The sequence below is a fragment of the Notamacropus eugenii genome, chromosome 4 (assembly GCF_028372415.1).
Source record: "Notamacropus eugenii isolate mMacEug1 chromosome 4, mMacEug1.pri_v2, whole genome shotgun sequence".
Lineage (NCBI taxonomy): Eukaryota > Metazoa > Chordata > Mammalia > Diprotodontia > Macropodidae > Notamacropus > Notamacropus eugenii.
Window position 1 is genome coordinate 432563401 of NC_092875.1, and position 12727 is coordinate 432576127.

Below are 12727 nucleotides of genomic sequence, written 5' to 3' on the forward strand. Positions count from 1 at the left end.
ACTCAGATCTTTTGACTCCCAGTTTCAAGAGAATCAGCATAATATAGTAAAAGGAATACTGCACTAGGGATCAGACAAGTTGGATCTGAGGCCCACTTTACTAACTGCATGAAACTGGGCAAGTTATTGTACTTCTTTGGAATCCTGTTTGAGCATCTGTTAAATGAAGGGTTTCATGAGATTACCTTTAGCTCCCTCACAGCTCCAAAACCACAAATATTACAAAGGATTTGACTACAGTCCTACTAGTAAAGTTTTATCTTCACTCTTGTGAAATCAGTTGTTCTTATGAACTAATCAGAAAGTATTGAATAATACTGTGAATAAGGTGAAAATATGTTAAAGTAGAAAAGAAAAAAATCCTAGCTCTAGAAGAGTAGAATACAGAATTGGGTTGCATGGGTACCCATTGTGCTACAAGAAGAAAATATGAGAACTTCTCTTTATTATTTAATTTAACAAAAAAAATTAAGCTTTTCTAACTTTTAATATATGGATTGATCTTGGAGCCCTCACATGGTCCCTGTGTCAGGTAGTCATATGTCACATATGGCATGTGTGGTATCCTGAAAGAAGAGTGGGATTTTGACAATATGGGTGGTTATACAGTGCCATCTTCACCCATTCATTTCCTTTTGGTGTATTGCTATGCACTGTACTTTCAGGATGACTGACTAGTGAATTTATTAATTATATTGTCTAGTTTTAACTAATTTAATCCTGGGAAAGTAAGAGGCTTAAAAAGATTCATGCAAAATGAACAAAAGACAAAACCAGTGGTCTGAAGAGGATAATGGAAGCATAAGCCAACAAGATAATGGAGCTGCTCCTTCTTTCTCCTGTGTTAGCAGCATCACCTGCACTGTAGGGTAAAACAAAACAAAGCATCTCCTCAGAGGGATCTTGTGCCTTTCTGTGTCCTGGACCTTTTGGCAGACTGCTAAAACCTATGGACCCCTTCTCATTGTCATAGGACTACCAAGGAAACCAATTATATTGAAATACATATAAAAATTTTTAAGTTCATAAACCCAGGTGAAGAACTCCTGATTTCATCAGGTTGACAAGAAGATCAAAAGATTTTTTTAATTATTAAGGATGTTACTAAAAATAGAATTTACATCTCTTGTTTAATGATGAACCTTACCCCACACCTGTTTTTGGGACTTGAGATATTGTGAAACCATCTCAAATAAAATGATGGTTAAAAAGTTAATCCATTGTTACTGAAAATGATGTGTCATAGAAAAAACTAGCATATCTGTGCACTTTAGAGCTTGGAAACAGAATTTTCTACTCTGTTTAAAAATCTCCCAAATGAAGAGTTTCAATGGATCTTTGAACCCATTTGTTAAAAGCATAAGTATTCAATACTTTCTGATTAGTTCATAAGAACAACTGATTTCACAAGAGTGAAGATAAAACTTTACTAGTAGGATTGTAGTCAAATCCTTTGTAATATTTGTGGTTTGGATTAAAAAATGAGTCTCATGATTAGCTAAGGGCAGCCAAGGATATGATTCTTCCATTTACATCTACCTGTTTTGGCACAGTATCTTTTTTAGCTGTTTCAGCCAAGGATCAATATTTTGATTGCCCTTAGAAGGCCCTTAGAAGCAAACCTTTGCATCACTGTATCTTAAAGTGTTCAGCCAGCCTTCCCTGAAAGAATGAAGCATATTTGATCCCGTTGCTTTCATTTTTTAAATATTTTGCTGAAAGCAGTAAGGTTTTTTTTGTACTACTAAGTAAAACAAAATAAAAATTTATTTTAAAAAAATGATCATTAGCTTATTCTTTAAAATTTGTTTTTATTCATGTTTTATAGTATATGACATTACTGGTGTAATACTTTGCTTTAACATTGAGAAATGTAAAGAAACAACATTCATATTTATTTCCTATATGAGAGCATTTTTGTAATAAATGTTTTGAATTAAACTTTAAGAACCATTTACCATGCTATTGAGCAAATTATTTGAAAAGAAGTGACCATAACTGATTTGCTGGTAGGTTTAAGTTTATCTGCTTCCATAGACTTTCTTTCCTCAGCAGAATTATAATTAATAAGATAATTACAAATCTATGAGATTTTTCTGTACATCTCTATTTTATAAAGATTAGATACTTTGGGAATAAAAATCCTAGAAAAATAAGTTGTTCAGTATGAATAAGGTAGGTTAACTCACTTCCTTTTGTAATTGCATTTTTTTCATTAAAAATTTCTCACCCTACCACCTACTCCACCAATTAAAAAGAAAAACCGAATTCTTCTAAGAAATGTACATAGTCAAGAAAAATTAATTCTTGTATTGTCTGTGTTCAAAAATTTGTCTTGCTCTTCATCCTGAGATAAGGCTTCTTTGTCAAGAGGTCATAATTCATCAAAGGTTCTCTAGAATCGTGGTTATTGACTGACTCTCTTGGAGAGGACAATGGATTTCATTCAGTCTTATGCCTCTTTTCTACTTTCCTTCCTTTCTAATCATTTCAGGAATCTATGGGTAGATTATACCAGGACTCACTATTTCACTGTGACTCTCACCTATCAATTGTAGATATTGGAAGAAATTGACTCAATAAGATGATGTCATTTGCTTTTACTCAGGTTGGCTGTTTCTTTTTTGTGGTCTACCTCGTCCTATATCACAAGACTTCTCAAGTATGATGTATCTGCTACATTTTTTATTATATTACATGTTAAACTTATTAAGGAGGCTAGCAATTACTCCTCAGTAGCCAGGGATGCATCTGACCTCTTTTATACATGTGGAAAGGTAGCAGGTTATATAGGGTACCACAAGTAGTCTAATGATGTAAACTAAGACTGTGATTGATCTGACACACAAAGATGGAGAGTGGGCTTACATGTGGCATGACTCAGACAGGAGATTCCCAGTATCCATGGCAGTGGGAAAAGCATAGGGTTGACTAACATCCTCCAGAAAGTCTTGTGATGGCCAAGCATCCTGTGACCAGGTGAACTTGCATCCCTTCATGGTCAGTAAAAGCTCACAGATTTTGAATCTTTTTGGTCAGACCGTAGCCCACAGAAATAGAGAATTTGAAGTTTTACAAACTGTACCATTGAGGCTTATACAATCAAGTCCAAATCTGATCCATAAATACTGATTAGATATAATTCTCAATCAATAATTCTTACATAATGCAAAATAAAATTGGGTATCAGTTTTTAATTTCACAGCCATTGATTGGGTGATGGATTTTTCAGCTACCACAACTTTCATAAATCATCTGCTTAATCTTAGAGGGTTTCTGATCTGGGCAGAGTATTCACATTTTTGAAATCATGAATTCTTGAAGAAATGGTATAAAATCATAAGAATTTAACACAATAAAGGAGTTTTAATCAGACCTAATTTTTTCATTCACTACTGTCAGACTCTGGACATTAAAGATCAGAGAACATAATAACCATGAATACACAATAATTATTAATATCATCAGTTGACTGATGATCCGAACAAACCCACTTTTATCAACATCTAATAAATTTGTGCATTACGTGTGGGTATCTGGGCTTGTGTTTTGTTATTCATAATGAAGCAGTAAGTCACTAATATTTAATAAGTGCACTGCTAAGCATTACGAAAAAAAGGCAAAAGAGATCTTTACCTCAGGAAGTTTACAGTCTAATCAGGGGAACAACTAGGAAAACATACACAAACAAGCTGTGTACAGGATAATAAAAGAAATAATGAAGAGAAGGAAGATACTATGTTCAAGAGGGATGGGGAAAGGCTTCCTAAAGAAGACAGAACTATGTTTTTGTTCATTCATTTTCAGTCGTGTTCAACTCTTCATGAGTTTTCTTGGCAAAGATACTGGAGTGATTTGCCATTTCCATTTGCCATCTCCGGTTCATCTGACAGATGAGGAACTAAGGCAAACAGGGTTAAATAACTTGCCTAGGGTCACACAGCTAGTAAGTATCTGATGCCAGATTTGTATTCAGGAAGATGGAGTCCTCCTGACTCAAGACCAGATACCATCCATTGTACCATCTAGCTGCCCTAGATAGGACTGCCGCTGAGACTTAAAGGAAGCCAGAGAGGTCAGTGGGCAGTGAGGAAGAGGGAAAGCATTCTAGACATGGGGGACAGCTAGAAAAAATGTCAAAAACCAAGACACATGCAATGTCTTATTTTTGGAACAAGGAGTCCAGTGTCACTGGAAAGAAGAGTATGTGCAGCAGGGAGTAGCATTTAAGAAGATTAGGAAGAATATAAGTTATAAAGGGTTTTGAATGCCAAATGGAATTTGTATTTGATTTTGCAGGTGACAGGGAGCTTTAGGAAATTCAGGAAATTATTTTAGGAAAATCACTTTGATGATTGAATACAGGATAGATTAGAGTGAGAAGAGATATAAGGCTGTTGCATCAGTACAAATGTGAAGTAATAAGGGCTTTAACCAGGGTGATGGCAGTGTCAGAGGTGAGAATGGAGATATTACAGAGATTTTGCAAAGGTTAACTGGACATGCCTTGGGGACATATTGGATATGGGGGTGACAGATAGCGAGGAACTGAAGAGGACACCTAAGTTCCAAGCATGAGGAAATGGAAAGGTTTCCCTCTAGTGTCATAGGAAAGTTGAGGACAGAGGGAAGTTTTAGGGAGAAAGACAATCAGTTCAGTTTTGGTCATGTTGAGTTTAAGATGTCTGCTAGCCATCCAGTTCAGAATGTCTGAAAGGTCATTAGAGGGACAAAATTGGAGGTTAGTAGAGAGGTTAAGGTAGGATAGGTAGATTTGAGAATCATCAGTATTAAGACGGCAGTTAAACCCTTGCAAGCTGATGAGATCACCAAGCATAGTAAAGAGAGAGAAGAGAAGAGGACCCAGGACACACCCCTGTGGGATATTTATAATTAGAGGGTGTGATCTGGATGGGGGTTCAGCATAGAAGACAGGGAAGGAGCAATAAGATACGAAGGAGGAGAATCAGGAAAGGAGTTTGATTGGGTGCTAGAGAGGAAGAGCTTGGGTCTCAAAGGAGAAGAGGTTACTGGATAATGGAGGTAGAGAACCTGGAAGTGGTATTGAGCATCCAGGAGTGTTCTGACTTCCTGGCCTTCACCAGTGAGCCAAGGGGAATGAATGAAGTTACAGCTAGTACTGGAAAGTGTGACCAAGGAATATGTGTTATCAGTGGGGCAGCTAAGTTTCATTCATAGCTAGAAGATAAAAGGAGCAGAAGAGGAGAAGATTTAGAATGAAAGGAAATTTGTTGCCTATGGAACAAGTATTCCAAAAAGCTATTATTATGGTTTGTCCTTTGTTCTCTAAAAGGACCATAGCATCACCTTCCTGATGACTTACAAGTGTATTGGATTTAAGTGAGGCAGGGCTATGCAAAGTCACCAGCCTCACTTTCTCCTCCACAGCCATCTGGGTCCAGTGGTAAGAGGTAGATCAGAACAACTGGAGACAGGTCCCCTTCCAAGAGGCATAGTAAAGGGGGGGCTATTTTCTTGGAACTTTGGAGTAGATGAGGATATGAATAAGGAATGTGGCAACAAGTCTTTTCAGTCTTGGCCCTTTTCTCTGTGGGGAAGGGAAAATAAGTAAACAGAATGAATTCAGAGGTCTAAACTTGAAGCGCCAAAGGAAGCACCATACATCAGCCCATGTATGTGCCCTTTTCTAGTCGACCCATAATTGATATATTCAGAGATGCATGGGACTTCCCTTACCTCAGCTTAGTGCATTTAGGAATGACTCCCACTCCCTTTGTTTTCTTCCCAGTGTAGAACCACGTAAACATTAATGTTTCTGGTTTCTCATAGTCAGTCTGTAAGTCCTGTTTATACCTCAAAAGTACCATATAGCATGTTCTAGCATCAGAACAAAAGGTGTCTACGTCCTAGACATGCTTGTGTCATCCTTTTTAAAAAATGCTAGTCAATTGTAACTAGTTAATTTTCCTATTAGTTCAGACTATATCTGTTCCTTAAATCTTAACTGACTTGAAACAGTATGATCATTCAATATATGCCCATTCATTTATAATTTTTAGGTTTTATAATTCAACCAGCATTTATTAAGGATTTTCTTTGTATGAAGCACTGTACCAGACACTGGAGAAAAACACAGCAAAATTATCCCTTCATCAAAAGAGTCATGCTGCTGGAGTGGGGGTGGGGCAAAACATTTGATTGAAAAAAAATCATGCTCTGTGTGTATGTGGGTACGTATGACTGTTTTACTGCTAAATCTATTGTTGATCTTCTTATTGCGTGAATTTATATTTCCATCCTAGAAAATAAGCTCTGTGTGGGCACAGAAGATAGATTTCTCTGTGATTATTGAGCATTTGGATACAGAGGCTAAGGTGTTTTGTGCACAGTAGGTGCTGTAGTACATATTTGTTAATGATGGCCAGCTTTTTTAAGGAGCCCAATGTGCAAAGGAATCTCTTGGCTATATTTACTGAAGGGCTTATACTACAGCAGTTAACCCTGAAAGCATGAATAAAGGAAGGAATGGAATTACGGGAGGAGAATGCCACTGATGAATCCGCCAGGTAGCTGTAGGTTTCTTTTGGCTGAAGTAAGTCAGACAGATAAGGGGGCACAGTAAATAAGAGAATTGCTACTTGCTTAGGTATTGGCCATTTTTAAAAAACTGATAAACAAACAAACAAAAAAACACCCCAACTACACATCTGTAGAGAATTATAAGGGGGAAAAAAACCCACTGGTTTTTTTTTTTCAGACTCCCTGGAGTTTTTTGGTTTTTTTTTCTTCTGGATGATATGTGGACAGCAGTTAAGAATTAAAGCTGTTAGTCCTTAACTTTTAGTTGTGTGTTAAACTGTGTCCAAATAAGAATGAGGTACTTCCTAAGTAGATGTGCTTATGCATGTAAGTGCCTATAACCAGATGATAACCTGTAGGTCAGTAAGTGGAGGTCATAGTGAGGAAAGGCACTCAATGGAGAGAACCAGAGCACTGCCATTAAGAGAGGAAGAATTCAATGAGTAACCATTAAATTAGTTACAAAGAACAGAGGCAGGGGAACCAAACACTGGAAGAAAAACATGTACCATCCCAATAGGGACTACTGATTTCATTAGATTAAGGAACTCCCAGGTGAGTAAACTCTCTACCACTGTATCTTGTCTCCTCAACAACCTTAGAAAGTTGCACAAGAGCAGTGGTGTCAAACTCAAATAGAACAGCTACTAAACTGTACATAAGTATTCTTGTGGGCTACATATTAAACTAAGAAAAGCACACATTAGACTGATAGATATATAAACATGTGCATGTATGTATGTATGTATACATATACATATATATCTTTTATTACTACATTCAGACATCAAAGTCAGAAAGTAACTACAGTTTAATCTGGTTCAGGCCACACACACTCAGGAGTATTATGTGGCCTCACAGGCTGCCTGTTTGACATCCCTGGCATAGAGCACTGAGAGTTGAAGTGAGTGGTCCAGGCTCAGTAGGTATTAGAGGCAGGATTTGAACCCAGGTTTTTTTGTCTTCAAGGCAGACTCTCTAACCACTATGCTGCCCTGTTCAAAAAAGAAAGAAAGAAAAAGGACATAAAGCAACAATAACTAGTTAGCCACATGCCTACTTTCCCACAAGCACTCCTACAAAATCTTTGTGACTAGTACACACACACCTATCGAGGACATCCTTAATGAGGGTATGAGAGCAGTTGCAGCCTGATGTTGATGGAGACAGGGTGTTAAGGATGTCACCAGAGAGATGTGAACAGAAGAGGTCATTCAGTAAGAGCAGGGTAGAATGAATGGAGAGCTCATGTGCTCCACTGAACAAAAGATTGAGAGTTCTAGGGGAATACCCCCAGCACATTGAGTGGGCTTCCTTTGGTGGACTAACGGGAGGACATGTACTGGTACAGAACAAGATTAAAAGACATGTTTGCTTTGCAACATTTCTCTGTGGAGGCACAGAATTACTGATCCATCAAAGATGGAAACACCTAACCAATGCAACGTACTGTGTGAATACTAATAAGGGAATCAAAGGCAGAAAACGAACCCAACACATTTCTTTGGATCCTCACTTTTCCTACACAAAAGATATTTTCAAACAGTGTTACTCTTTCCTTCATTGCTTTTCTTTTTTAAAAATTTTTTATTTATTCTGAACTTAAGAAATAAAAAGGATTTCCCTAACATAGTAGGATAGAATCAAGATGATTGTACATGAAACTGCAAATCTATTGTGCACAACTTGCTGTTCCTTTAAAATATATAATAAAATGATCATGTAACCTAATTTGGGTATTTAAAATAGTCAAAACAACTTCTTCACTTAAGGTTGTTTTTAAAAACAATATTGCTGTTACTGTATACAGCATTCTCTTGATTCTCTTTATTATTTCATGCAATCCTTTCCATGTGTTTCTAAAATCATTGAGCTCATCCTTTCTTATAGCATGGTAGTATTCCATCACGATCATATACCACAACCTGTTCAGCCATTCCCCAATGGATGGGCATCCCCACAATTCCCAGTCCTTTGCCACCACAGAGAGCAATAAGCGTTTTAAAAAACATATAGGTTCTTTTCCTTTTTCATTTCCATTATTTGAAGACCATGTTCCTTCCTTTCTTCACTGTGACTGAGAATTTTTTCCTACCTCTTTCCAGTTGAGCTTCCAGGTAATCTCTAAAGTGCCAGAAATTTAAGCTCTTCCTCTTTCTGCTTCACACTATTTCTACAAGCTGAATTTTATAGGAGCTATTGTCTCTGCCCTTTGTTTCGCAGAGGCTCATTTGGCTACTTGAGTAGCTATAAAAAGAAAATGCTTAAATAGCATAATTCTATTACCTGTTATATTGGCAACTCTTTTAAGGAAAACACAGGCTCTATCTTGTTTCCTACCTTCTAAAAAATCTAGAGAAGGCATGAAAGAAACTATTAGGGGAGGGGATGCTTTGTTTTGCTCTTGCTTTGGGGAAGGGTGGACTCAAGTTTGATAAAATCTTTGCCTCTTACCACCTAGGATTTCAAGAAATGTCTAGGAAAATAAATTTTTAAGGTCATAATCCAATTCAACCTTGGAAAAAAACTTAAGGAACCTATTCTTATTTGGTCCAACCAGAATTCAAAATTTTATCCAGGCAAATGGAATCTTAATGTTACACAGTCTAATTATATGGGAAAAGACAACTCCATCAAAATTTGAAATGCCTTGTTGTACTAGCAGGGAGAATAGTCAACAAGAGAAACAATTTTTTCACTTTTTGGAAAAAAACTTCTGATATCCATTCATTCATGACTTCAGCAAATTTTCATTTAGTTCCTATTAAGTGTAAGGCATTGGCTTATCGATACTGTGAGAAATTTTTTAAGTACCCATGTTCTAGGAATTTTACAATCTAGGAGAGGAAATAAAGCGAAGCTAGATGGCATGAAGGATAGAACATGTGGCCTGGGGTCAAGAAGACCTGAGTTCAAATTTGGTCTCAGACACTTACTAGCTGTGTGACCCTGGGCAAGTTACTTAACTGTTTATCTCAGTTTCCTCATCAGTAAAATGAGCTGGAGAAGGAAATAGCAAACTGTTCCTACATCTTTGCCAAGAAAACCCCAAATGAGGTCACAAAGAGTCAGACGTGACTAAAACAACTGATCAACAACAAAAAAAGAGGAAATAAGACAGAAATAATTACGTCACTAGTGTGTGTGTTATGTGTGTACAGGGTCCCAAAATCCTATGAAGGCTTTAATAGCTTAAAGGGTTTTAAGTTTTAGTAGCTTAAAAGTGCAATAAGATTTTTTTGGATCACCTTGTACATGTGTGTATATGTACGTGTACATATGTGTGTATGTGTGCCTGCATGTGATTAAATGGGAAATAAATGCTATAGAGGAAGAATGATTGGGTAAAGGTGATCAGGTAGGAATGTCAGGTGAAGTAACTTCATGAAAGAGATAGAATTTTAATTAAGTGATATCTAAGCACATGTGTGTGATAATCAAACTGGGAACATAAGGGGAAAACAGCTTCTAACACACAATAACCTTCTCTTCAGAAATTTGCCTTTAAATATATTTTGTTAAATCTTATACATCAGCCAGAAAGAAGAAATACTTTGCAAAGGAGGCTGAAAGGTTTAAGATATACTAACCAGGGAGTGGAGGCAGCTGATGTCTCAGAAGACAAAACACTGGGCCTGGAGTCATGAAGACCTGAGTTCAAATGCAGCCTCAGGCTCTTTCTAGATAGGTTACAAAGGATCCGAAGTGACTGAAAGGGCTGAACCAGCACAAAATCATTACTTGAGAGGCAAGGTGAAGGAGCTATAAGCTCCCTGAAGCTTTAGGAACGGGAAATGTTTGCAAGAATGTAGCCAAAACTGTGTTAAGTGAGAGTAGAGAGATCTGTGAGAATTACAGCTGTCAGCAGGCATTGTTTTATGAGTTAAAGCCCAGAATAGTATTATCCATGATTGAAACTTCAAGAGGAAGAATTAGTCAAGATGGAAGACCTTCTCTTTTGGTGGATTTGGAAAATGTATGCACCCAAGAAATTTGGGGAGAAAAAGCAAATTAAATGCTAAGAAGACTGGCATTGCAGCTCATTGTGATTCTGGGTACTAGATAAAGTGGATAAAGTTCTGAACTTGGAGTCTGGAAGTCCTGTGTTTAAACTAAATGAGTCCTTTAAACTCTCTGAGCTCTAGTTTTCTTGTTGGTAAACTGGGGGTGGGAGTGAGAAAAGCACCTACACCACAGGATTATTTTGAAGATTAGATGAAATATTGAATGTAAAGTGCTCTGCAGACCTTAAAAAGTACACTGTATTTGGCTATTATTGTTACCACAACATATCTGAAAGATTTGTTAAAATGTATTTGTTTCGTAGTTTAAGTTGGGGCAGACGCTTCATGTCCCCCTTTTGGGTTTTCTCGGCAAAGATATTGGAGTGGTTGGTCATTTCCTTCTCCAGCTCATTTTAAAGAAGATGAAACTGAAGCCAAACAGGATTAAAGGATTTACCCAGAGTTACACAGGAATAAGTGTCAGAGGCCAGATTTGAACTCAGGAAGATGAGTCTTCCTGACTCCAGGCCAGACACTGTATCCACTGCGCCACTTAGCTGCCCTGAATATTTTATAATGCCCTATAAATGAGCAGTCAAGTAGTTTTGCACGGTTTGTTTTTTGAGAGATTTTGTTTCATTGTTTCTCCCCCTTCCCCCTGCCTTTTTCAGACTGTACATGGCAAGTGAAGGCAAATGATCGAAGCTTCCATGAACAGCCCCAGTTTATGAAGACAACTTTCTTTTGTTTAAAAGAGAGTAAATATGCGGTAAGCTGGTTTTAGCTTCCAAACATGTCTTTAAAGTCTGTGTTTATTCAGTATTAAATCAACAAGAATCTTTACATGATCACCTGTAGTTTTATAGAATGTTAATTTTTATTCCTCTCACCACTTTTAGTTACCTTAACAAGTAGATAGGTGTAAACTGGTACAATTCTGTGGATTAATTTCTCCCCTGCCCTCATATTTCTCTATAAAGAAGGTAACTGATTTATAAAAACACTTTAAAGATGAAGTACTGGACTCAGGAGTCAGAAAATCCTATGTTTATTAGCTATATGACCTTGGACAAACTACTTAAACTCTCACAGCCTCAGTTTCCTCCTTCCTAAAATGGAAATAATAATAGGGTTGTTGTAAGGCTCAAATAAAGTACGTAAAGTGCTTTGTAGCTTTTTCTTGGCCAAGAATTCCCTACACTCATGCAATGTTGCCCATCCAGACCAAAAGAAAAATTATTGATAACAATAATAGGGAATTTTGTATCTTTGACCTTAAAGGTTATATATCTTATTACACAGCAGTCCTGACTTTAAGCTTTCTGGGAGTCATTTTGCACATGACAGACTTAAAACAAGTTTAAGAAATCCCACTATCACATTCTGGCTGCTAAATGTCACTTTCACAATTAAAGTAGTGATACTAATAAACTAAATTTTGGCAATAGGTTTTTTTAATCATATTCTATACTTGGGTCAATATAAAATTTGGAGAAGCAAATGAGGTAGAAAATGAGTGATAATACTTAAAATGATTCTCTTTTTTTCTAGAATAATGCAATTAAAACCTACAAGTACAATGCAGTTACTTTTTTACCAATGAATTTATTTGAGCAGTTCAAGAGGGCTGCCAATACCTACTTCCTGACCCTCCTTATCTTACAGGTAATAATACTATCTGATATCTTAAATCTCATACGAGTAATGGTTGTTCAATAATGTTTAAGTTGTAAAAGGGTGTAAGATGAATGACTCCAAGAATCTGATTTTTTTTTTATTTAAGAGAATGGTACCATCTTACCTCATGCACCACAGGAGCACAAATGATTACTGACTGATTCAGAAAGGGGAGGGAAAAAAATATTTGCACAACTCTCTAATTCTGGCTCCTCTTACTGATATGAAGATTAAAACTGGTTGTCTTAAAGTTTAACTCAAGTCAACAAACATTTACTAAGAACCTATTCTGTACATGCAGGGTTGGACAGTGGAGACATAGGCAAAAATAGTTCTTGCCTTCAAGAAACTAAGATTATCCTTAAGGAGATAAGGAGGACAGCAGAACTGAGCGAGAAATGATACTTCAAGAATGATCATATAAACTAGAGAGAGAAGGGACAAAGTGGAGATCCAGACAAATTCTCTTTTAGTCTTTGAGGAGG

At 36.9% G+C, this 12727-nt stretch overlaps 1 protein-coding gene across 4 annotated transcripts in view; it reads left to right on the forward strand.

Moving 5' to 3' along the window:
• The window catches only part of ATP8B1 (ATPase phospholipid transporting 8B1), a 150920-nt gene that overhangs the window by 80869 nt on the left and 57324 nt on the right, over positions 1-12727 (forward strand). For all 4 annotated transcript variants that reach the window (XM_072605961.1, XM_072605959.1, XM_072605960.1 and 1 more), the window contains exons 3-4: positions 11237-11334; positions 12117-12230. In XM_072605961.1, coding sequence (XP_072462062.1) covers positions 11237-11334; positions 12117-12230 — 212 coding nt within the window. The remainder of the gene's footprint in view (positions 1-11236; positions 11335-12116; positions 12231-12727) is intronic.